At 42.4% G+C, this 27,064-nt stretch overlaps 1 protein-coding gene across 5 annotated transcripts in view; it reads right to left on the minus strand.

Annotated features, from left to right (window-relative positions):
* The window catches only part of LOC124186560 (protein eva-1 homolog C-like), an 86,938-nt gene that overhangs the window by 20,818 nt on the left and 39,056 nt on the right, over positions 1-27,064 (minus strand). For 3 of the 5 annotated variants that reach the window (XM_046578375.1, XM_046578374.1, XM_046578378.1), the window contains 4 exons: positions 11,726-11,937; positions 7,464-7,602; positions 5,633-5,782; positions 4,887-5,030 (listed from right to left, as the gene is read on the minus strand). In XM_046578375.1, the coding sequence (XP_046434331.1) occupies positions 4,887-5,030; positions 5,633-5,782; positions 7,464-7,602; positions 11,726-11,937 (645 nt within the window). The remainder of the gene's footprint in view (positions 1-4,886; positions 5,031-5,632; positions 5,783-7,463; positions 7,603-11,725; positions 11,938-27,064) is intronic. The other 2 variants (XM_046578376.1, XM_046578377.1) reach the window with 2 other exon arrangements.

Below are 27,064 nucleotides of genomic sequence, written 5' to 3' on the forward strand. Positions count from 1 at the left end.
TGATTCGTTTCCGAGAAAGATTCGATCGATTTTTGAAATTTCTGATTTTTAAGTACACCGTACTGGATCCGTCATCTTGAATTTTTAAATCCGATTTCAGATTCGTTATCGGCAAATCGAAAAACCATGCAATACTATCTTGTTGCAAATGTTGACTCGGCACAATAATGTGCGACTCAAAGGGTCGATTCGGAAGTAATTTAAGGGACGGCATTGAAAAGCAATCAATGTCTACGGATTAGCTGGAGTAAACGTTGAGATTGAGACTGGTATTGATAGTTTATACAGCGCAGGGTGAAGATTAATATACACCGAGGGGTTGTTATTTCAAGACCGAGGTATTGTGAGTCAAAATATCGGCACCCACGTCGTCGGTATCTATCCAAGTTTCTTCGATACTTATCGCCCTACAGGAGCACGGAAATTTACGAAGTTTTCGTTGCAAATGGTTCTGCGCATGGCGGCCCGGCGGAGCCTGTAAACGGCGATATATTAAACAGCCAGCTACTCCCTCGATACCGTGACACTGACTATGCTATACAGCGATATATTTCCTTCGGAGAAACTCTCGCGACCGGCGGCAGCTCTTTCTTCTATTAGCCATCGGAGAGTCTGGCGGTTTATGGATCGTCGAGGTTTACGTCGCGCACCCCCCGGAAAATGATACTTTATTAACGCCTGGATATATATCATTATCATTTTATAAGCTATCGCGTTCTCTGCGCTGCTGTTACAGGCAGGAGGATAAAGGAGTAGAAAACACTCCCACAAATCAACCAGAAATTTTACAGTCAACCTTTTTCTTTCTCTGTTTCTTTTTACGCTTCAAAATTTATACGGTGAGTCAATTTTTTCCCCCCTCCCCAGTATAAATCACCTTCGTCTTTGTCTGTGTAACATAAATTGGGTTAAATTTCTACCCGCGATGATGCTAATGTCGGATATATGCGCACAATTTCCATTACTTTTTTTGCTTGTCATTTTTACGGTTATATAGTAATTACTTTGGAGGGTATAACGATTCCCTGGCAAAACCCTCGTAGAGGGTAGAAAGCTTTATGTGTTTTTCGAACTGATCGGATCAAATAAAATCGACAATTTAACAATCTTGAACCGTCTTTTTTTTTCGAACAAACTTAAACGGAGGCAGCCCTCCGGGCAAAGACGATCGTGATAATCTGAATTGATCCAAGAACCGTCTACGACCCTCAGAAACGTCTTGGAAATATTGCGTAACGCGCGCCTGTAAAACTGCCTGAAAATCAACAGCATTCAGGGTTCGCTCCGAATAATTTTTACGACGCTTCGAAATTCCAATGAAGAAATCCTACCACAAAGAATCCCAATCAATGTGATTCGTATTTCCATTTCCTACCGAATATTAAAATTTTTTTCATCTCTGCTGACAGATACACAGCTGCGATATTTGAGGACAGATTTGATTTTACATCGATACACACGGAAACGCGTATGTTTTTTTTTTTTTTTTTTCATTTTGTCGCTACACCCTTGAACTTACACGCATGAAAGAAATTCAATCCAATTCACAAGCGAACAGCAGAGAATTTATTATTCAAAATGAGATGCTAGGATGAATGCCAAGAGAAATTCTCTTTTTCCCCTCTTCATCCAACCATGAAAGTTCCGAAAAGTTATTCTACTGTTTGCAACCTAGGCATATTCTTTCTTTTTTGTCACTTCCAAACGTAGCAGCTATCGAATTTTTTCTCTATATTTCGCCGTTCCTCTCCCAGCTATGCATCAACTCATATTATATTTCATACAATTACTTTAAAGAATGTTCGATAATCGGTATCGAGTTCCTGCACCCGCATATTGCAATTACGAAGCGATTCCTTTCTCCCCGTGAATGCAGGAAACACTGCCGGGAGAAAGGAAAATGTGAAAGAACCGTATATTCTCTTTTTCATCTCTCTCTCTCTGCAGTATTCAAGTACGACGAATTTGGATTTAATTCAAGAGTTGAAAAGCTTTCGGCGAGTTTTAAGCGCATCGCGCCTGGGAGTGGTGAGCAAACAACCGATGGTCAATCGAACAGGAGAGTTTATTCTGGCATAACGACCAACTACTTTTACGGACCATTTTTTTGTTTTCATCGGTTTTCTCTTTTTCGTAAAATAAAATGTTGATGAAACCGTATATGAAAGCTCAATACCATGCAAGTTCGACAAAAGGCCAAATAACCTATTCCAAACTCACGGATTAACAGATTTTTCAAACAAGCGATCGTAGCAATCGTGTGTTTCAACGAAATACGAGACTCGATATAAGCATCCCGAATTTTTGTACATCTTGCGTAATATACAATATGTATTTTATTCACCTTTTTTCGCCAAGAGAAGGAAGGAATAAAAAGCGCAACGTTTGCCGTCTGCGAGTGGTTCGTAAATTAAGAGAAAATATTTGCTTCTCGTTAGCCACGTTACACAAATTTGATTTCGCGAGGCCAAAACAGCGAACGAGTCTACCGAACATCCTGCACGAAACTGTAGGTACGCTTGTTACGCGAAGGAGAATATAATAATGATGGATTCTTGGCAAGAAAGGTTAATGCAAAGCGGCTTCCGCTTACCCGAGGCGATGGTATAAGGTACCCCCCATATGTATATACATGTACCTCTGTTAATACGACAGACTTCCGAAAGCTTTCTAACTCGGTAACAATTACAAACTTAATCACAATTAATCACCCTCTAGGCTCTAACAAATCCAGGAATTAAAACAACCCGCACAATGTTGGTCTGTACGTGTATATCAAACACCTGAAACGGGGTCAAAAAGCAATTAAGAAACATCACGTATCTTGACCTTACTTATCGTTGACTGATAACCTGCGAACTAAAGAGTCAACGATGTTTGAAAAAGGTATTTATGAAAGAAGAAAACGACGATACCTGGCCTTGTAGAATGTCCCACTTTCTTGCCGTTTAATCCCTAAGAAATACTCGCTGACAACGTAACCCGATACATCGTAGACGGATACGAGGAATTGGAATTGTTACCTGAACCCCACTCTCGGGTCTCGCGCACTTCATGGAATCGCAAACGTTGCCTATAAGGGTGACTGACTACACACTTAAATACGACAACGAACGGTAGAAAAGCTACAACTCCCTCTTGTCGTCGAATCATCAGGCGCTGAGTACGAGTAAGTAAAAATATATACCTAGAGTCTAGAGTCTAGACCATGGATTTATAGAGAGAAATCTTCTCCCGGGGTCTCGGGGCGAACTACATTTCTCGCTCGTAAAAGCGAGAAACTGTTTCTTTTCTGCTCCTATTTTGTTTCCTGTTTATCGCAGGTACGCAGAGATAAAAGAAAAGGGGGATGAAAATGAAGATGACGAAGAAAAGAAGGCGGAGTAAGTTTCCTCTTTTTCTCCGAGCCGAGATGCCGTCGGGAGACAATTTGGGCGTGATACCGTTGTGAAGGATTTTCTCCGCGACTCCATCGGAACCCGTCGCAATGATTGGTGGGAACTGAATAGCATTCGGAAATGATGATGCGGAAACGGCGAATCTCGCGGTTAGTTCTAGGGGCCAATTAGAACTAGCTTTGGTCTGGTATAGTTACAGGTCAGTGGGTCTGGATGGTTTCAATTCCCAACGCTAAATGAACGCGATAGTCTAGCCCTTCTCCCTCCCCGGGGACCGACCGGGATAAAGGTGCAGGAATACCCGGATCCAGGGATCGTCCCTGATGGAGGAGCTCCGCTTCGGCTTGGCTGCCGAAGAGAAGCCGGCATCTTCCGGACGGCGCATCTTCGTCATTAAGGTTGAAAGACAGAAAAGGCTTTAACCCCTTATTCTCCAAGACGTGTAGATAGTGCTCGGCGGCAGGTTCACCCGTCCCGCAGAGATCAACCGAAGGGTTTTACGACCGTCTCTACATGAAACCACCGCGCCGCCCCCGATTTACGCGGATGATATCTAGATCTCCTCCTCAAATTGGCAAAACTCCAGGATACGCGCTGCACTTTCTATACCTAGCCCAGCAATTTTTACTCCAGCGTTTTCTTTTTGTTTTCTTTCTCTCTCTCTCTCTCTCTCCACTTCTCTTTCTTCGACAAGTTTATATTCATTTCCATTCGCCCACACTGGTTCATTAGTCAAGAGTTCGTTCCATCCCCTGCTGCAGTGCTCCACTTATTCCACGACTAAATAAATTCGGGAAAAAATGCCTCCCAAACCATTTTGGCTGACCGGACGGAATCCCTTCGAGGATATCTCTTCAACCCTGATAAACACGAATCAATGTCCCAGGGCAACTAATTGAGTTTGGCTTGTCGAAATTTTGCTCACGTGGGTGGTGTGAGAGGGTTTGCCGGAAATCTTGTGCACGCGGAGTCAAGTTGTCCTCGAAATAGGCAGAGGCACGTGGTCGGTTGGCGTACCAGAGTGAGTGGGCGTATATCAAAGAGCAATCAAACATTGAGCTGCGTGGAACCAAAGGGAAGTATCCTAATTATGCAAAGCTGATTACGGTGCGAAATATCAATGCGCATTGGTAAACTAGGGTCGAGGCGAGACGAACTTGCGTATATATACTCGGCTTAATATTGCGGCTCCGCGTGGTTTGAACGCGAGAGTGAAAACCAAAGCCTTGCAAGTTGACTCGGTGGTCTGGTCCCAAAATCGTCAAGCACTCGGTACAAGTTTGAAACAGCGATCAGCCGAGTCTCGTTTCCGTCTCTCATTCTCACGGACGGTATATTCTCCGCGTTGGAATGATAACGAGGACGAACAGCCGGAAGAAGCACGTAGGTACAACGCAGGACAGGGATAAGAGCTTCCGCCTTTCGAGTGGCTATCTCAAAATGGCTGGATTCGGGTCGGCGGACACGAAGGCTGAAAGAGACACTCACCGCAAGTGTAGACGACCTTGAGGTAGACTTTGCTCTCCGGCCTGCAGGGTTTTCCAAAGGTCTGGCTATCGGCGGTAAGTAGACACCTCCGTTTCCCATGGCAAAGGTTCATCACCCTTTCCGTAGCGTGGCTCATCAGGCAGGCTGAAATCGGTAACGGAATATATAACGAGGACACTTGTCAAGGTAGCCGCGAATGCAAGCCCGTCGAGGTGAAAGCATGCAGCCTTCAGCGTCGATCGAGTTGATTGTGCGGTGAGGAGGAAAGAGGAGGGCGGAGGGGGGGGGGGGGGTGGTGGGAGTGGGTGCCGAGTTCGCGGATCAGAGCGACATGGGCAGTCCGTTCCCGGGGGCGAAGTCACCGACGATTGGAGGCCGCCAATTGAGGCTTGACTCCGAAGGGCCATTATATAGGGTGGCTCGATACCGGGTACCGGTTCATTGTTCCTCATTGTCGTGGATCTTGAGTGTCCTCCGCGGGAAAGAAGGTGAGAAGTGAGAACGGCGTCGTCGAGATTCTACCTCGGAGCAGTTCGAGGGTGAGAAATGGGGGTGGAGAAGAAGGAGCTGCTGGCTAGCCGGGACAGGTAACAAGGCGGCCACCCTGCACCTTCCTTCGGTTCCTTTGTCAAAAATTGATCTCACGCCTCCCTGGCCTCGAACCATCTAGATTGCGAGCTACCGGCGTCGGAGGAGAAGACCTCCGGCTATAGCCGTCCGACCGCAGGGCGCCTCCTACTACTTACTTTCATCCGGCACACCGAGCGGCTGTGGACACTGCAGAGACTCGTACTGGGTCCTGCCGTAAGCTGCGCTGTAAATGGCTACTCTGCTTCCCGGGTTGCAGACGAGGTTCACGGCGTCGTTCTCGCAGGCAACCTTGCTTCTGAATTCGTCTGTAAAGAGTAAGAAGAGAAGGGATTTCAGCGACTTGGGCAGCCTACCACATTTGTTTCTACAACGCCGCAAGGAGCCAATGTTCCACTGTGACAATTCACAGAACGTATGATATTTCGGCATGCATATTCGGAACATCGTCACAGCTGGTTCCCGCTTTTTGCTTAGAATACATTCCCGCGGGAGCCGCGGTGTGTAGACTAATTTTGAGCTCGTTCTTGCGAACAACGTACGTCTGCAGTAACACTAGCAGCTATACGCCGGGATTATACCGCTGCCTGAAACACTCGCCCAAATCACAGCTGCGTCTATTCCAATTTTTCTTTTCTTTTCTTTTTCAATCCTCTTTTCATTCGGTGCAAAATGACGGACAGCTGTCCAACCCCCCAGGATTACCTGTTAATATTCAATCAATCTCAAGATAAGAGAAGAATGATGATAAAAGGAATAACGAGAAAAAAACGGGAGATTGAAAAGTTGAGTCTTCTCCCTTCTCGCCCAAGGATCGATCGCACGGCTCGACCAGCGCGAGTCGTAATTTCAAGCCCGTGATTAGCGATTGGTAATTAAACATTGTCCTGCAGGGTAGGCGGGCAGTTGTACGAGGTGAGGGGGGCCATGACGACGCTCTCGTGCCGTAGCGATATGTCAGCGGGTGAGCAGCAGACGTGCACCCGGTGTTGTACGTGTCAAAGTTACCACCAATCCTGCAGGGTAGATGGAGAGGTGAGCGGCGGCTGCTGACGCCAGACCGAAAGCCGGACGGTTGACATGACCGCCGCAAATTCGTTATATCCTCAGAGATCGCCTCGATACGTAACGCGATAAATGTGCGTGTACGGGGCATTCCGCGTCAAATCAGCAGCCCGTGTACCTCGTCCTCTTCGACTTTCATCATTTTTTGGTGCACGATGTTCGCGCCGAATCAAAAAGGTCCCGGAATTTTTTTCAGGTTTCCTTAACCACCGGTGAAATTTGAAAAAAAAATCGAAAAACCAATTACGAAAACGCCATTTTTAACAATCTGTAACAATTCACACGGATTCTATGATTTGAAATGTGATTTTCAAGCACCACATGATAATAGAATCTCAATATTCAATGTTTTTCTTATATAAATTTTTAATTGTTCCATGTTGGAATTGGAGATTCTTTTGTTTTTTTAAACAGATCAGGGAATCGTGAAAGTAATGCGATTCTGCAATCTGTTTAGATCAAGGCATATAAAAAATAAAAATTGCAAAAACAACACCGACATGGAATAACTAGAAGCTTGCAAAAAAAATAGTGAACATTGAGATCCCATTATCGCGTGTTGCTCAAAAATCACATTTCAAATCATAGAATCAGTGTGAATTTTTTCAAGAGATGTTTCGAAAATGGTGTTTTCATACTCGGTTTTACAATTTTGTAAAAAATTTCACCAGCAGCTGAAGAAAGTGTGATAAAAATTCCCGAGGCCCTTTCGGACTGGTAAGAACATCATACCAAAAAGTTATCGAAGGGGGTGAGGTTCATGGGCTGTCAATTTGACGTGGAATGCCCCATACAAAATTCCGTCTCTCTCGTAATTATCACCTTTCCAACCTCCGTAGATGCATCTAGTGCTGTGCGATGTACAGTTAATGACAGTTCGTAATTTGACCATAACAATTGTCTGAAATTATATCACATACTTACATGGCCGACACTTGTAGGCGATTTCGATGTACTTCGGTAGACCGGGGCAAGGATCACCCTGAAATGTTTCCGGGCTGGTGTTGAATTTGCACTGGCGTTTCTTCTGACAGGCTTCCACGACGGTCTGCAACAGGGAGTACTAACGCGTCACTCAGACCACCCGTTCGACTGGCTTATCGGTTCATACGCGTATCGTTAATTAAACAATCTCGTTAATGAGGAATCTCCAATAACTGGCTTTTTTTGTTCGTTTATGATTGGCAAAAAAAATGACGTTCACCTACAGCGAATCGCGTGGTATAATTTTGGATTAATTAATCTCGCTTGAAGTGTATGCGCCCGAGGGTGGAAAGGCAGCCATGTTACAACTCTGCATAATGTGTAATTATTATGTTTAATTGAACGAAACCTCCGACGTTATTGGATATTGGCAAATTATGAACCAGCAGCGTGAAATCCGTTTCTGATTTTCAATATCATTAGCACGTAACCAACACTCCCTCCTCGTGTATGGAAGTCGTTACGCAGTTTTAATGCTCGCTCAAGTGTATTATTATACGTTCCGACATTATATTATACCTGGTATATAAATATCCGCCTGGCACATTCACGAGTGCGTATGTATAACGAGATTAGCTTTAAAGTGGAAAAATTTTCCCCCTCAAATTTCAATATTTTCCGAAAACCTTCAAGCAGGTTTTTTCGTGTCATCTCGATACGATATCCGCGATTCATCCCACGCTTCCACAGTTTGTGATAAAATTTATATTTTTATCGATTCGACCAGCGTATACGCACCCACGTGTAGGAGTGGCGCCGCCTTTGGTTTTTTATCTTTTCCCCGTTACGTTCCTTTGATCAGGACGAGAGAAGCGCACTTTAGAACAGTGGAAAAATTGGCAAAGAAAAAAACACCGGTATGAAATCCGCACGTTATGTCGGGAATAATAGCGAGTAGCGGAGAGAAACTGCGTGGAATTCCGTTTGAAAAACTTTGAACAACGAACCAATGAGAAATACGAGCGTATACGTATATTTAAAGCTGCAGCGCAGCAGCCGGCTTTTGTACCTATCGATTTCACCTCAACCTCCTTCGTCTCCATAATCAAGGAGGTACTCCAACCTCTCTTCCGCTATTCAAACGTTGCTGTGGTATACAACAATTCCGAAATAAAGTAAAGAAAATTAAAACAATCCCAGAGTGTATTTTTATATATAAACCGGTGATGATTTCAGGCATTCGGAGAAAAGAAGTGGGTGTAACTCGAACCGAATTGCGAAACTTTTTTTAGGTATATAATTGTCCCGAGAATTTCCTCCTCGAGCACCGGTGAGAGATGATGGAATAATTCGTACGAAAAATTTTCGTTATGCGGGAGAAAAAAAAGACAGCCGCGTGTGGGTTCGAATGAAATACTTTTCAAAGCGTTATCCAAATTCGAAACAACACGAAAATATACTCGGTTGGGAAATATCTGGTTAATGATAAAACAACATCGTTGAAGTCAGAAAGGGGGAGGTATACGTATACGGAGGCAGATAGACGCGTGGATTCAACCGTTCGTTTAATAATGCAATTTGATAGCTCGTACAGTGGGCGTATGTGCAGGCGAGGGTTGAATTTTGGGGGTAGGTTTAAGCCATTTACATCGCTTATTCACTTTTCCCTACGCCTTCCAGAACGCCAAGTATTCTCAAACATCGAGCGAATGTCTGTCTGCATGGCCTCGCTTTATTTTTCACCAGGCTACTCGAACGAGGCCGAAACGCCGACTTGTATTTTTGAGAAACAGCGCGTATATTTATAAGCGAGATATCGCCGAAAGAGACGAGAAAATTAGAGAGCAACGGGAATCCCGAAACATGGATTACACCCGCGGGCTTTTAGCCGAGAAACCTCGAATGGAGCTCGATGACACGTTTCGGAGTGAAAACAACAGTGCAGGAGAAGATATTACGTGACGAAATTGCGAGGGAGTGAAAATCAAGTTTACGTTATTATATCGATGCTCTCGTCGTTTCTAAGGACAATAATATAATTCTTCGATCTAGCTGCTTTACGACGGGTTATACAACCCAACTGAATTCCTTTTTCATTTCTGCCAAATTATTTCCACCCTGGTATGTAATAATGATCGAGGATTTCCAAGGGCGCAGAATTTATCGAGCAATGTTCGCCTTTGGACAGCACTGAAACGTGAAATACGAAATTAAGCTCTCTCTCTCTCTCTCTCTCTCCCTCTCTCTCTCGACAGATAGACTGTTCGACGGATTCCATTGTACCGTATTCTACTTACGTATGTCGTATATAGATTGGTACGTATATACGCACACCCCGAGAAAATCTCTAACTTATTATCGATAAAAGCAAGTTGTCTATGCGATAAATAAAAAAAGAACCACGGGGAGAAGTTTACTTTACAATTTACAAATACGCGAGTCGCAAGTTATACGAACTAATAATCACCCCGTTCGACTTAATTTGCTAAAATAATAATAATAACAACACCAACAATAACAATAATAATAATAAAAATAATAAAAACGGTAACGAGAGAAAGAAGTTACCTGATAATAATAACGGAGACGGATATTAAATTTGACGATAATAAGAATATAAAGAGAAGGAAAAGGAATTTCACATCGATATCAAATTATGTTTTCCTTACCAAATCGATGAAAGAACAAGGAGAAGAGACGGAGAGAGAAAGATAACTAAAGTAAAAGTGAACAAGTTGGAAAAAAAATTTACCCTGCAAACTCTGCGAGGATTGTGCAAAGCGAAAAAGGAAATATAATATCGAAACAGTTTGTAAAGTTCGTAAAAAGCCTCAGATCTATTCATAAAAAATTGATTAATAGAAAGACTGATTGAGTTGTGCAAATACAGAATGAGAAGTAAACGTAAATTGGATAAATCTATTCGAGCTGGTATATATAATTCAGCTGGAAATTGTCAGCGTACAAAACATGCGTGAAAGAAATAAAAGACGTCTATGCCACCGCTAAGTCGAGTTGAGTAAACAGCAAGGCAATTGTCTATATTTAGTCATCTACTAATTTTCCCAAGACGCGGTGAGATTCTCGAGGGTGAATTTTATATACGCCGATTGCAATAATCAAATCGAGCAGGTCACCGCAGTAATATAAAAAAAAGGGAAGATAAAATATCTCCTAACATAACAGGTGCTCTCCAAGGTCCTGTTTTTTCCCTAGTACAAATAACCTCGAATCAAATGAATTTTGTGAAATTTTCTTCATAATCAATGGGTTAACGCTCGCTCCTACATTGAAATAAAAAATTCGCAAGGATCTAGCTTTTCGACCGAACGAACGAAGGCCAAAGACCGTCGCCCGACTCAGCCGAGGGATCTGGCGTTATTTGTTGTATCGGAATTTATAAGGGTTCGAATTTACAAGGGTCTTCTCTTCTGATCTCTGTATCGTTGAGCGAACTGCACGAAACTAGCACGCCTACGCATCTACCATTCCTGCCAATGGGAGATTTTCATCTAACAAGAAAATGCCCTCTCTTGTATACCCAAGAATAGCGGGTAGAGAATTTATGAACATCGAACCTTTCGGAAATTAAATCTCCCCAACACAACGTATAGGATACACTCTCGGGAACAATAATCCATCAAACATGTATCGTCCGATCCTAATTATTTTTTCCGCGAGATTCTTCATATCCCCCCTCCCCCTCCTCCCCTCTTCCCGCGAAGCTCGAAGTGATTGAAGATAATTTGTCCGTGGAACACGTGATGCCCACAAGGAAGACATTGCTTACATCGAATGCGATCCCGAGTAGTTATACATGTATGTATAAAGCCGGTTCTGCGTACAGATTCCTCTCCCGTCACGTTACCGACATTTTAGCCGCTCCATACCTCAGACACAAACCCTTTTTTTCGAGTTCAGGTTATCGCTGGTCACCATTGTCCATTTTATAATCATCGTCGATTGCTTCTTATCTTTATCTGCTCTACCTTCATCAAAGTATCGATCTTGCTCGACACGCGTCGATGACACAAGCTATGGTAACGTAGAGCGCTATGCGGAAGATATTATTTCGATGATCGACAAAGTCGACCAGTGTGGTGAGAAACTCAACCGTAAGAAAAAGGTTTGTGTCTGAGCTGTGAAGTGGGTAAGATATCGGTAAAACGTCGGTATCGGAAACTGTACGCAGAACCGGCTTTATATGTCCGTTATGGCAGGACTTAACGTATGAATAACATATGCTCCGTCATGAGACTTACCTCCAGTGCCTGGGGCCAAAGGCAGGTGTGAGTCGGCTCCTTTTCTACAGCCTGCGGACTCGGTGTGCTACATTTACTGACACTTGCCACCCCTGCTCTTCCGTACTGTGCCAGCGTCACTGATATCGTTGTTCCCGGAGGGCATCTCAGCGTCATTGTTTCTTCGTCACATGCAGCCCGCTGGTAGGTCTTCAGTGTGCCTGATAAAAGGGCTGCTTGGTTAGAAAGTCACGGAAATTCGTTTTTTATTAGCGTGTCGTTTTTTTCCCATTTTACAGCGGAGCAAAAGAGAAGCCGGTACACGTTTCATGTCAGCGGTGATTAATTGGCCGTATGTATAGTTAGTTTGTTAGTTAGTCGGTACATGAGTAACAATTCAATTATAAGGTACATTGTGCGGTGGAAAAATTGGACGAATAATTTTATTTTCAATGCGTGGCGAACCGTTTTTTATCCAGAGGTTGGATGTTTGTGTTTGTTTTTTTGTTTTTTTACATCGGATTCATATTTACGGGGAATGAAAGCGTTGTGATTTTTATTTTATTTTTTTGTTTTCGTGAGGGGCGCGTTCGGAACGGCGAGTGTTTAAAAAAGCCAGGGATCGGAGGGGGGAAAAAACGGAGGGTCACGGATTATTCGATGTATCGTGTTAAGATTAATTGTATACACCAGACCATCACCAATCGTTGACAATTTCACCATCACCAGTTTCGAGGACAGACAGAGAGAAACACGATCACGAACGATGTCCGATTCCCAGGATGATGCGAAACATGAAAATGAAAAGAGAGAGAAAGTCGAAATTAGTTTATGCATTTGTACACAGCTGCACGCGGCGCAGGATCTTGATGGCTGAAAAGTTGATTAAGTAAACGATATTTACACACACATAATAATGTTGGGTCGGGACGGGCTTTCTCCGTCGATAATTCAACTTTAACTACGAAAATTGTGTAAAGAGAGAGCAGAAAAACAATTATTCCTACGCTTGTATGAAATATCGGTCCTTTCGAATTCAGCTGCGTGTATAAGTTATAATAATGTAATAAACAAATTCCATTATAACTTGGGCAAATTGACGTTATGTGTACATATATGCATGCGGTATATGTATATTATACGTATATAGGGGAGTGTAAGAAAGTTATACGGTAAAAAGCATGAGAGTTTATCGTTTATATATCGTATATCATATACCTTACGTATAATAAAGCGAATAAATGTACAGGTATACGAAGAAAATAACTTGAGAAATTTATACAATCATATTTTCATCATCAATTTACAATTTTTACTCTACATATGATTTTCGCAATTATAATTTATCTTTTTCTCCTCCGTTCTCATCGCAGTCCAATTTGATTATTTACCGACGATATATCGTATCTTATTCTCCTAAATTATGATATTGATTTAATAATGAAAAAGTCGTCAGATCGACATCTCAAACATCGACTGGAGAAATATTACAAGTGTCGGTATTACTTGTAACGTAAATTCATATAACGATTGATGTAAGCAATGGAAAAAAACGTGTTATTAACGATACTTCGATAGATTAAAAAAAATGTATAAAAGTGAAAAATCAACCGAGCGGAGTCTTCCACGTAACGTAGAACGCTCATCTTTCGACAGAGTCTTTCCTTTAGCCTGACCAAACTTTCTAGGTGGTTCCAAGGTGGAAAAGGGCAAATTATTTTTTTCCTCGACACCCTAATATAGGTACACGCGTATGCCCGTAACTGATTCTCGCTACGATTGCCGCGCGTCCTCCCAAAAGGGAATAAGGAAACGGAGACGAGGTTCGGTTTCCAAGGGTTCTCGGCTGGAGCAATAAACACGAGAATATACAGGGGAAAGAAAGAAGGCGCATGTTTCTAAAAGTGGTGTTTAGTTATCCAGCGGAGGGAGCATAGCGGCCCTTTCGTGTATACAAGATCCGTATGAGTTACGGCTGCCAGGGACGACGGTAAAGCTCGCCAAGCCCGGGGCAGATTTCGGATAACGCGCCGCCTCGCGAAGAGAGCTTACATCCGCCATATTCTTAAAATCCCGACTCTCCACTCGGCCCGTATGCATGTACGTATGTATGCAAAGGGTGTTCAAAAATTCACGCGAGACGTAATTTTCAAAGAAACACGCAGATTTATAACTAAGAAATTTGCAATTTTTTATTTATTCGTAAAGTATACGGTACAGGGTTGTGTGTACGGCCTCCACGGATTTGCTGGCACATGTACGCAATCTATTCTTGAAACTTTCCTGCAGCTTCGATTTCTCGTTTTGGTGATCAGGATCGGCCGCCCGGATCATGCGATTTAACGCCGTTGGACATTTTTCTTTGAGCTTTTTTCAAGTCCACAAGGCTGGCGCCAACCCGCCCACGACCGCCCACGCCTTGAATGAGGAAACTGAGCGCTCTATCAACGAAATTCAGCCGCATTTGTGCAAAACGGCCGTGGAAAATTTCAACAAAAGTGTGCTTACGTGTCAGCAAAGCTGAGGCACCCATTCACCCGATACGCTATTCCATGCACATAACTCCACACTGCATCATACTTTACGAATAAATAAAAAATGTACAGATTTTAATGACAAGCCTGTATTTTTATTAAAAATCACATCTTGCGTAAATTTTGGGACACCCTTTGCATACGTGCCTCTTCTCCTCAAGATGTAACACCGCATTATGGAAATTTCTTGCTGCACCCGCCCACGGCGATCCGCCCGATCAACGCGTCCGCCATTTACAATCGTAACGAAAGAAGCGAGCTGGTATCCACATCCCCATTGCTCCTCTTTTTCCCGGTTTTCTCCCCCATTCCAAGCTTCTACACGACACGAGAGAACGAGGATGCGGAAAATTCTGGGAAAAGGCAAGCTAAGCACATATCTCGCTTACACGTGACTGCGGGTATGAAAAAACATTGAATTTCGGTGGGTATTCATTTCCGTTTGAAAGATAACCATGTGACTCAAAGAGCCTGAGAGAAAGACAAGAAAAAAAAAAACTTTTCATCTTCTCATTTTATATTTTTGAATTTTCTAACTGCAGATCGGAACGAAAGTAATTTATTTGCGAGTTTCTCTGATCCAGTTCTCCGCTGATATAATATTACAGACAGACGTGGGTAACTCCGAGGAAACTGTGTCACTTTTTTTTCCCGTGTACATATCTGATTTCCTCTTGAGCTGACTCAAGGGTGCGGCCTTAATCCAAGCATACGCGGAACGGCTGGGAATTGAGTGAATTATAACGTGTTTTCCAAGGGAACTGGGAAGCTGGTTCAACGATCCTTGAACTTCGACTCTCGCGATCTCTGTCGCATTGATGCGGATCAAGTTAGTAGCCTTGGATACTTGAACGATGCATGTTTGGAAAAATCGTTACTTCGCACTATTAAGTAGCAATGTCTGAAATTTAGTAAACCATGATGAACGAACCGTACTCCTACTTTGAAAAGCCAACTCCTGTAAAAGTCATTCTAAAATTGAGCCACAATGATTTCTTCATTGCTTGTCCACCACCTTGGCCAGCTAACCATAACTAACGTACCAGGTATCACAGATACGGGATTTTTATGTTCACACACGAGAGTTGGTTTCTGGTTAATCTGACCTAAATTCAAACATCCCATCAGGATTCTCCGAAAAAGCCCCGAGGATTGAAACGGGGAATCAGCTGTGGGTGAAAATAAGTATTCTCGTCTGTTTAAAGAACCGAAACGGCAACCGAGGGCTGAATTTCACTCGTTACCTACGCAATTGTAAAGAGCAACGCTTAACCAACACTTTTTCACGTCATTTCGTTCTTTTACAATACCCATTACACGGATATATCGTTTTCCACGACAGGTTAAAGCATAAATTAACGCGATTAAATTCACTTTCACCTTCATTGTACCCGCTTAATGCCAGCTCGGCCCAATAACACACGGCCCCGCGCATCAATTTATGTACCTATACTTGTACGCTCAGGTTTCAACGTCACGTGAACTTTGAAGTTTGTTGTAATATAAATTACGTGGCGGGATGCGCACATTGTGTGCTAGGCTAGCTCGTGCGGGGGTTGTAAATATAAAGTATACACGTTCCGTCACGTTTATTAACATCGGAAGTGTGCATACCGGCTGTGCCTGCGGATCAATATACCAAGTACGGTATTTTGTAACAAAAATTTCTTCGTGTTTCTCATTTTTTTATTTATTAATTTTATCCCCTTCATTTTCAAACCCCCTTATGGACTATCAACAAAGAGCTGGATGACAGAGGTGATCGACCGAATCGATATGCAAATACGGGACTGATTTCCGATTTTTAAATCTGTTCTAACTGAACTGAATAAAAGGGCATATTTGTTTTGTCTGTGTGTGTGTGTTTTTTTTCTGCCTTGTGCTTGGTACAAAGCCTGCAAATTTAAATTTAAACTTCACACACCGCAGAGCGATTCAAATTTCGTACGTATATAAACAAGACAAAAGAGCCAAACGATTTTGAATGGGTAATTGGATTAATCGAGGCTGTATCGCCGCGAGGTGGGTAAAATAAACTGAAACCCCCCTCTCTCGATCCTTTCGGCGGAAGAGGAGGGTGCGAAATTATCATCCCCTTCGCCCCGTCGCATTCGTATCTAGGTAGCCTGCAGCGAATATATACGTCTATACGCAAACGCGTGAATGTTACATTGTACAGGTAAAATAGCGAATACTTTTTGCCTGTGAAGTATTTTCCCCGGGAGACAAACTGTACAAGTATATATATACATACGTAACTATACGATAAATGCATATTTACACACGACGTAATAAAACTAACGCGCCGTATGCGATGCTTCTCGCTTTATGATATGCAATATCCTTAGGAGGTAAATCACACGTATATTACGAGAATATTGCTGGATGTACGTTGCAAGGAAATATCTGGAGCGGGGTTGAAATTTTGAATTTGAAAAGTTCCGAAGGCGCCAAATTGTGCATTTTTTACTGGCGCAACTTGAAGTAAGGAAATCAAACTTTCGGGAAACAGGTGCAAATTTTGGCCAAGTATTGGCTGTTCACCGTTTTTTTTTTCATGCGACGAAAAATCGCATCCAAGTGATTAGACAAGCAACTTTTCACCTTCCGAACACTAATTAATTCCACGGCAAGACAAGTACGCCGGTAGTAAGTTATTTATTAATAAACTTCAACCCGATACTCTGTATAAATTGATATTACCAGATGAAAATCTTGGACATTCTACGTAATTTCAGAGATAACGACTTCATTAGCATTCTGTGTATAATACTGACAGAGTTATGATTAATTTTAATTACTGTTATCATCCCCTAGAAAGAAGCACCAGCAGCGGCTCCAGCTTTTCCGCATATAGTTTATCATTTTATCAAGTTTCTTCTTCACTCCCTCCTATCTTCCCGCTCCTCGCGAAGTAATTGATTTATCTTCGTGTGCAGGCAGGGCAAAATTACGTTTCCCACATTATGCGGGTATCGGAAACGTCGGTCATCCGATAAATATTTCTATACATCCAATAAATGGAAGCGTTATTTATTCGCCAGCTTGAATACACGCAGAAACCTTCCGCCACTGCAGTTGGAATTCACAGTGGACCGGGCCAATCATAATCTCGGTGCAATTTGTATCCTTAAAATATCGGTGTCGCCTCAACGCGACGAAATTTATCGCCCTGCGCACACACACACACACACACAAATCTCGGCCCGCTTTACCGCTGCAGACTCCGACTTTCCACAGTGCAAACATTTCTCCGCCTCAAATATACACCGCAGGAATTCAAACCGGAATGAATGCAATGAATGAAACGAATTTTCGGATTATATACATACCTCCACGAGCCGGTTTCACCCCTTGATTTATGACACGGGAAAGAAAAGAATTGTCGAAAAATTCGTCACCGGTATTCCCGTTGCAATTTGGTAAAAGAAAATATCTTTAGATTTCCAGCTGCAAAGTGGACGGCTGTAGGTAAAATTCGAATTCCATGTACGTGAACTCGGATCTCAATGTTTCGTTGAAGATTCTCCTACATTTTTTATATTGCTTACTTGTCAAATTCACGTATCGTAGTTTAAAAAACGGGGATTGCTAACTCTCAATTGGCATAACTTACGATCTATCAAAATTTTTTCTCACGCAGGTATCGACGAATCTGTGATCAAATTTAACCGAAATCAATCCGATCCGTGCGAATATCGTTGGAGACTAATGCCAATGACGGTGATCTATTTGCTCTCGAAGTGAAACTTGTTACCAAACCGTGCCTAGAACCCGGTCTCGGAGCAAGCCGTGATCGGTAACGTATTTAGTTGTATCTGGTCGTGGGTCGATGCCAGAGAACCGGGGTTCATCGAATTATTGGAAATTTTGAAAACACGAAGCGGATGGCTGACGCTGAATCGTACCGGATATATCGATCGAACGGGTGATAAGCTGACTTGATTTTTCAAGCCGCATACACGAACGACTAATCAAATTTATGACTTGAATTTATAAATTGCAGGAGGAGACTTGCGTCGTGTAAAAGTTGAATCGTGCGTTCAACTTGAATGAAAAGTCGAGATGACAAAGAAAAAAAGAAAAATAAAATTGCTTTTTTTTCCCTCGAATTATGCAACATCTCGACATTTCCGTCGCGTAATCGTTTCCGCTCCGAATTATACGTGCATTACATCTACACCTACTCGTCGCTCGTCATTGTCGGCTGCACAAATTAAAACAATTAGAATATTACATGTTCGCTCTACTTCTCTCTCTCTCTTTCTCCTTCTCTCGTTCGCTGCCTGTCGAGAGAGGGAGCGAGAGAGAGAGATAGAGGGATTGAGAATTAAAGAGTTTTTGCCGCGATTGCAGCAGCTTAAACGAGTGACGTCAGTGCCGTTGACGTAACACGTGGGATGCGAGTCCACGGTCGAATATGCTCTGTATTTTTTATTTTTCTTTACAAGATATTTAGTCATATTCTTGACGGACCGATTATTTGGCCGTCTTGTTTGTTTTTCCGCGTTTCCGAATGTGATCGTATAAAGGTAATTTCTACCTTAACTACCGTAGGAAAAACAGGAGCTGAACAACTTGCCAGAAAGTCGGAAACTCCAGGGCTCGCCAGCATCTGGTTACAACGGCACGACAGGCTGGTAGGTGAGGTGCAGGCTAAGCACATCTTTGCGGGTTCGTTAGCTCGATTTAATATTTATTTAACTCTCTTGTGACTTTTGACCTGAGCCGTCTGCATACTGTACAGACATTACACGTAATACCCGCATCTGCGGGGGAAGGGATGGGAGACGCTGGAGAGTAACAAAGCGAGAGAGAGAGGGAGAAAAAGGCCCATTATACATCATCGCGATATCTCACTCTCCGTATAGAAAGAAAATCCGGATCGTATAACCGTAATAATAACAATAATCTGCAACGTCTAAAACAATTTTCGTCCAACTTTGAACGTAAAACCGCATTTTTGTAGGCACTGCAGAAACTGGGACGGGGTTGAAGTTCCCAATTTGAAAAGTTACGAAAGCACCTTACACCAAATTATTTGGTAGCGAGACTTGAAGTAAGGATATCAAACTTTGAAGAAACGACAAAGTTTCGAATGGTCGGAAAGCCGACGGGTCAAAGTTCCGAAATGAATGATTCCGAAAATTCAAGTTGCGGTAGAGAAAATTTCCGACAAGGAAAAATTTTGAAAATCATAATATACTCACATGGTGTAGTTTACTCGACGAGTGGGTTTAAAAAATGAGAAAAACCGAAAACCGGAATGACCAGGATTCCGAACGTAAGAATATCGAATATCCAAAACAAAGAAAGATCGAAATAGTGAAATTTCACTGAGTCAGAAATCCACGGAACTGAAACTCTTTGGTCATTAGGAAATTCGACGTTTTAGATTTTCAAATTTTCTCATTTCCGCACTTCGGAACTTTGAGCATTGGTTTTCGGATCATTCGAAACTCTGATGTTCCATCAAAGTTTGTCTTCTTTACTTCAAGTTTCACCACCAAATAATTCGGCAATTTTAGCACCTTCGAAACTGTTCAAAGTAGGCATTTGAACCCCGTCCCCGCAAACTTCCCGCATAGGATAAAAGACGTTGACGAAGTGTGTTTCCCTCGTCTCCGAATCTCATTCGGATAGCAAAGGGTCAAATTTCCTACCTAGAGGGTCAACCTGCACAACCGTGGGACTGGATTTCGTAGGCAAAGATTAATCCGACCAGAGAGGGTGGAGGGGAGGGTATCTCTTTGGAAACTAAATCAAGGTGAATTACGACTCTGCGGAAGGATGCTATAGGACCCCTCGAATTTCCATGGTAGTAAGCGACGTTGGTATGTATGTATACGTGTATAATACACATACATGTATACATGCACAAAGTCCCGCGGAGCCGCAGGATGGTTTCTAAACTCGTGTGCATGCAGCTATACTAGAGAGCGTAGGATAGGAGAGGATAGGAAGTCTAGGCGGTCGTCCGGTCCGCCCCCAGGGTAATGAATTTAATTAAATTGTTTTTAAAGCACGACCATTTTCGCGAATGCGTCTATGAATATTAACCTTGATAAATTAGTTTCGTAAGCAATTTCACCGCCTTGGAAAATATCGCCTCCCCCCACCACCCCCCCCCAACCCCCTCAGCGCCATCTACATACCTAGCTTGTATAGAGCTGTGACGTACACGTATATTGTACGTACCTAAACGAACGCGGCAGCAAAACGCACGCGACGATATGTTGCGAGGGCCGAATTCTCCGGCTGGATGAATTATTCATTGTTAGAAATTTTTCTTTCTCATTCTTTTCGCATGCTTCTCTCACACTTTTATTTCACCCTCCGCGTAACGTCTTTTGACAACTGACAGGCACGAATCTGATAAAGACCGTTATGCTAATTTACGAGAGAAGAAACACGGAATTTCCGCATATAACATGAGCATACGAATGTGTATGTAAAAAATTTTTCGAAAGTCTGAATAAGGAGAAAAAAATTAAACTTATATCCGTATATACTTTTTCACCGCATCTCATACCGCAGACGCATACCTGGACAATTTCGTCAGCTTCAAACTGCGTAAATCGTGACGATGCAGACGCAGATTAACAATGAATTATAATTATACCGCGTATATTCGCGAGCGGTGGAATTCGTGAGCGTGAAACGTCGTGCTTGGAGTAGAGATATTATAATGGTTGAGCTAAATTTGTCGGCCAAAAAAGAAAGAGAGATAACCCGGGTGGTTGGTGCAGCTCTATTTATTGCCAAACTCACTGGAATTGTTTTGCATCCACCGCACGACGCGGATTACCCTCGATTTTGGATAAAGAAGTTTTATCACGCACGTGACAAACTGTGCTTATAATCGACTGGTTTCTCGATCTTTTCACAGCGTTCGCGTTGTCATCCGAGTTGCGAGGTGCGAGAAATAGAAAAATCTAAATGTAAAATGTATAACGCGAAAGAAAGAGATGGAGGTAAATTTGGAAGTGTGGATGCCGCGTGTCGCAGGGGGATTTATTTGGAAAAGCGGAGGAGCCTAACCGACGGAACTAATTGGCGGCGAGAAAGGAGACAGCTTTCTACTATTCCTGCAGCAGAGGCGAGTAGCTCGAGATCTTTGTTAGAAATCTCGATTCTATAAATACGAACACACATACACCGCAGTTCAGGCGGGTTAGAGATTCCCTGTCATTGCATAAATATACCTACACGGAGGGAGCGGAATTTTTGAACCAACGGAATAGATTTCTTTCGAGTCCATTCACTTCGATCCGTTATCCCTTGCTTGTTCCAAATACGATGACTTCGATTCATCAATTTCGATTTAGTTAGTTATGTCAAAACGATTTAGTCGAGCGAATTCCTTGATTCGGCGAAAGCCTTTTCTTGACGCGATCACATTTCTAAAACTAAACACCACTCGTTATCTTATTACAAAATTCCCATTATCGCAAGGAACTCGCGCCGCGTTGTCTTGAATAAATTGTACACTAATTGTAAATTATACACCTCCAAGGTACGTCGGCACACCTTTACACACCTGATACACACGTAAGAGATCGGCGTTTGCACTTTGCATGCCGGCGAAGCGACGCGAATGACTCGCGATAAATAAACGATCAATCGTTGGAATGGAGGCTGAGCAGTCACGTCGTTATTAAGCGTTATACCTCTGTCCGCATGTCGAACCTCGGAGACATAATCGATGATTTTATCAACGAGCCGGAACAGAAATGTACGTATGTATATAGACGCCGATTATACGGCGTCTCTTGAACACACGCTGCGCGTGTCGGATATCGCTCTGCAAGAAGGCTAATTGACGAAGATCCGATCTGAACGAAACGAAGAGGATTGATCAGAGGAGAGAATAGGAAATTTATTTTATTTCGCTCGGTGCGGACCGTTGTTTTACAGTCAAGCTGTTCGTTTTTCTTTCACACTTTCGCAGAGAGCGGATCACTGGGAAAACGTCGTAATTCGCAACGACTCGGGTAATTTCGAGTAAACCAATTCCTGACCAGCTATACCGGAACTGCAACTGCGGCATGCAACAACTTCTCACGAGTTAGTGAATGTAAAGTGAGTCGTCGAAAAGTCGTTAAGTTTAACTGCACCTGAGCAGTATTCCAACTTGTAAGCAATCGACTTTATAGACGTGAGTTACACTGTACCGATAAACCGAACCTATTCTACCTGCAGCATCTTAAAAACGAAAAGAAATTACCTGTAGCTGGTTGGAAAATCTCCGGAGTATTTGTAAGAACGGGAGAAAAAACAAAAGATCGAAGAATAAGCGATGAAATGTTTGTGAAAAAAATGTGAAAATTTTCTTCCCCTCCCACTTTTTCGTCAATGTACAGGTACGTATAGGTATGTAAATTTCAACAGATGGATTCCTCGCAGTATTCGAAGCTTTACTCTAAAAGCTGTCTGAGCTCAAGATCAATTTCTTCGAGGTTCTACCCACAGCATTAGAATATTTGCAAAATTTACAGAATATCTTTTCTTCAGACGAAAGAAGAATAATCGTGCCATCGATTTTTTTTTTTTTTCTTTTACTCACTCTCGCTTCAAATCACGCGTCAGGCATAAAAGGCGAACTTTGTTTTTTTTCTTCGAGCATAACCGTCTCGTCGAAAATAGAAATAGCTTGAAAGTTTTCGACCAACGACTCGCGCCGTACGACAAATCATTTGACGCGTGAAATTCGAGAAAATTATTCGCACGATCGTTAAAAAAACAGTATTTTTTCGTTACGCTTGTAGGTTTCGACGCGCACTGCAGGCAGGCACACGTGTAACGCCAACGTAGGGTAAGAGATTCGACGTCCGATTTGAAAAGGGATATTCGAGGGAGTCGCGTTTGCAGGGGCGTTACAGGTTCGGGGTGAATGGGCGGTGTTTGGTCCCTAATTACGGCAATTAATCACCGACTCCGATGTTAAGACAATTTGACAGATAGGTACCCCGCATAGACACGAGCGGCGACATTTCAGGATGACGCAGCGCGTGTCTAAGCATATTTGCTCGTTATCTATATCGCGTAACTTGACTCCCATCCGCGGCTAGCCGTTATTATATACGAGACGTGTACGCTCCGAAAGTGCCGAGTTGTACCCTCGTGGTATACGTATAATATAATTACAAGTGTACAGATGGTGTGAGTAAGGCATCAATTGTCAACACCGTGCAGCGTTGGCGTATTTGGTTCGCCTTGGAAAAAACGATTCAATCGAAAAGAATTTATTCACATTCTTTCCCAAGGTGTATACTGTATCGCATTGGCCAACAGTGGTTTTCTTGCCCTTGATATCTGACTCGCCTTAGTAAGATTTGATATCAACGACCCTAGGAATGAGCGTAGTTTTTCGAAACTGGCTACAGTTGTCGATTTTATTGACATTTTCATACATGACGCAAAATAGCAATATTTAGATGAAAAATACGATTTTTTTTTTTTTCTTTTAAGATCAAAAGTTTATCAAAAAATACTAAATAGCTTGACAACCATAAAAAAAATTTATGGAATAAAATCATGAGTACATTAGAAAACATCCCCCTCCTTGCAACACTAAAATAACTCAAAAAATAAAGCCAATCTAATACATTCGTGATTTTAATCCGTGAAACTTCAAAATTGACGAAAAAAATCAGGGCAACAAAAATAAAGAATTGTTCCTTTTTTTTTTTTTTTTGTCGAGCTGCGTTATTAATACTAATCGTAAAGTCAACTAATAATCAATCATCTATTCGCGTAATTGGAGGTAGGCATCATATATTATGTACATATATATATTATATACAATATATACCGCGTCTATATACGCGAAGCTAACGACACGCCGTTTCGTATATCGTCAGCGTTACGGGCAAGTTGATAATTGACGCGTTATACAAAGCCCGGGGGAGTCGGAGCGACTCTGCTGTACGTACGAGCATACCTGTATGTAGGTTATGACATGTACATATACATATACATACAATATATATACACCTACTCCACAGAGTTGACAGGTCTGGACCACCTGTCTTTCGGAGGCAAAAATAATCCCGCCTTTTCTTCGGCCCGCGGAATTGCTCGCGGGGTCTTGTCGCTTCACAGACACGAGAGAGAAGGAGAGAAAGAGAGAAGGAATAAGTAAAGATAAAAATGAGGCACGAAGCAGGCAGCAAGAAATGAGAGAATGAAAGGATGAACTTGGAATTCTTATTGCGTATAGTTTCTTTACGTTTGAAGAATTCGCTTGGTTTTTGAGTGAAATATACATATATATATATATAATATAGGTATGTGTATTATATGCCCGAAGTCGGACTAAATCATTTAACAATAAAGTATCGTTTTACAAAAGTTGTTTCCTTGAAACCAATTATCGTATGTAAAATAATATAAGTTATTTTTTTCCATCAGTTTTCGAAATATCCATATGCGTTATGAAGCGAAGCAACGTACCTCGGCTACAAAATATAACTACACAGGTACATAAACTTCACGATAACGTTATTCGACCCATTTTTTGAGGTGCAGGTTTGAAGCCGAAGATTGAAGAACCCGTGTTTGCTTTACTTTCAAACATTAATCGCACGCGTTTAGGACCTGCTGTTTAGTACTCGGTAATATTTGGGTAAATAAACCAGACGATTCGACCGAGCTAACAAGATTTCTAACCGACCTCGATCTGCCCGCGTTTTAGAGTTAAATTACGCGCGAGGCGACGATTCATCGCAAAGACCAGAAAACGACGATGCCGAAGTTGCTGAAGTAACCTCAACGTAACGAAAAAATCATTATCTCTCTATTTTAAAACGACCTCTACAACAGTTGGCTTTTCAAAACAGGAGCATGTCTTTTTGTTCGCCATGGTTTAAACTAACTTTCGGCTACGTCTAACGACGCAAATTAAAAAATACGCGCGCACGCGTGAGTACAACTTGAAATTAGAGAAATGCAAGTTTGGGATGTATTTTGGCGGTGGGCAAGTTCGACGTTGAATAACCTGCACGTTGTCGCGTGTAATAAACACGATTCCGCAATTACCATCGGAACATTAGGTTATACTCGTGCAAAGTTTGTCCGGCGGTTTGAAATTGCTGGTAAAACTAGGTGTAGCAACGTCGTAGGAAACTGGCATATCGTATACATATACATCGAGTTTCGAACTTTACTCTCGCCACTTATACATAGTAGGTAGGACATGCGGCAAGGCGGAAAGGGAGGATCCTTGCCGAAGAGAGCTTGCAAAAGAGGAGCCGAACCGTGAAGAATAAGGATGTATATTTTCAAACCGTACACGCGCCTGTTCAACCTTTGATAACCTCGTTTGCTTTTATACACGTTGTCACGTCGTGCCGAGCGCAAACATCCTTCCGACGATCACGCATTCGAATTGCTCGCTGCAGTGGCATCGTCACGGAACACCGGAAGTGAGTATAATGTGCGCGGTAATTGAGAGTCCGCGGATGAAATTCACGCAGCGGCCGCGGTTTCTCCGACGAATTATAATCCCGTTTCTAGTTGTTGGATTAAAAAGTGAAGAAGAAAACGGGGGTTAAAAAAAATTAATAAAAAATTCCACGACCAAGAGCTTTAAGCTCCGAACGTTGATCCCCTTATTCTGACAAACGAGGACGGATGTCGAATGCGCTCCGTAAACGAATTTAAGGGTCGGTGATTTTTATACTCGTAATGAAATATCGAAGAATCCTTGACAAAATTCCGGATATATCCGAGGCTTTTCTGCGATTTGATAAAAAAAAAAAAAAAAAAAAATAAAAGAAAAAACCTCGATGGCAATCATCGCCGATTTACGACGTAGGACGAATGCGTATTCCTGATGCTTCAGGAGGAGAATAATAATCGGGCCAGCGGCAGACGTCCAAGAGATATCCGAGAGGTCGTTGAGCCTATCGCGATTCCCTCCCTCTTTCTCTCTCTATCTCTCTCTCTTTCTCTCTGTATTTCTTTACCTCGTCCTCTCCGAGAGATATACAATAAATACACTTCAATTGGTCATCAATGACGGCAAGAGTTTCTATATCACTGCGATACTATCCATCACGCTGCGAGAACTACTTTTGGACAGAAAATGGAACCCGGAGTAAAAAAGGAGAGAAGTGAATTATGACAAAGTCAGGAGTTGCGGAGGGCAACAAAGTCTAGGTAGGCGAGTGTGTATATGTGTATATATATACACACACACGCGACACTGGGAAGGAAGGGGGGGGGGGGGGGGGGGGGGGGAGGGGGAATCGAAATAGATCGGTAGAAAATAGAATCACGGTATACTCGTGCGCACAAGTGTCTGCCTGTGCCTGTGTGTGCGTTGTACACCGTAGTACCGCAGACTATTGCCAAATGGTGAAAACAAATATATATTCCGAAGGAACTTGGCGCGCGTTTAGCGAGTTATTAACCTCCCGGAATATACACAAACACGACACAATACCAGACGAGTCGAGTGTGGTGGGACGGAGATGAGGGGTCTAGAAAATTTTCCTGTGTGTGCGAAGCAGGCGATCTCGTCTGAGAAAAGAGTTTGTTTAACTGTTAACGAACCTATATTTGGATATGGCGAAATGATTATTTCATTATTATTATTGTAAAATTTTAGCGAAGCTAAATATACTTTTGTTAACTATACATATACAGTGTTGACAAATTTCCACTATCAAGCATTATTCAGCCCAACTGAAATTTGATAATAATAATAACGAAATATTTATTTCGCCATATTCGAATACACCTACGTTTGTTAAGAGTAAATAAACTCTTTTCTTAATGGAATAGTCATAAAGAGATGTACGTATGAGCTAGTCTGCAGCCT

Source organism: Neodiprion fabricii, chromosome 7 (genome assembly GCF_021155785.1).
Source record: "Neodiprion fabricii isolate iyNeoFabr1 chromosome 7, iyNeoFabr1.1, whole genome shotgun sequence".
Lineage (NCBI taxonomy): Eukaryota > Metazoa > Arthropoda > Insecta > Hymenoptera > Diprionidae > Neodiprion > Neodiprion fabricii.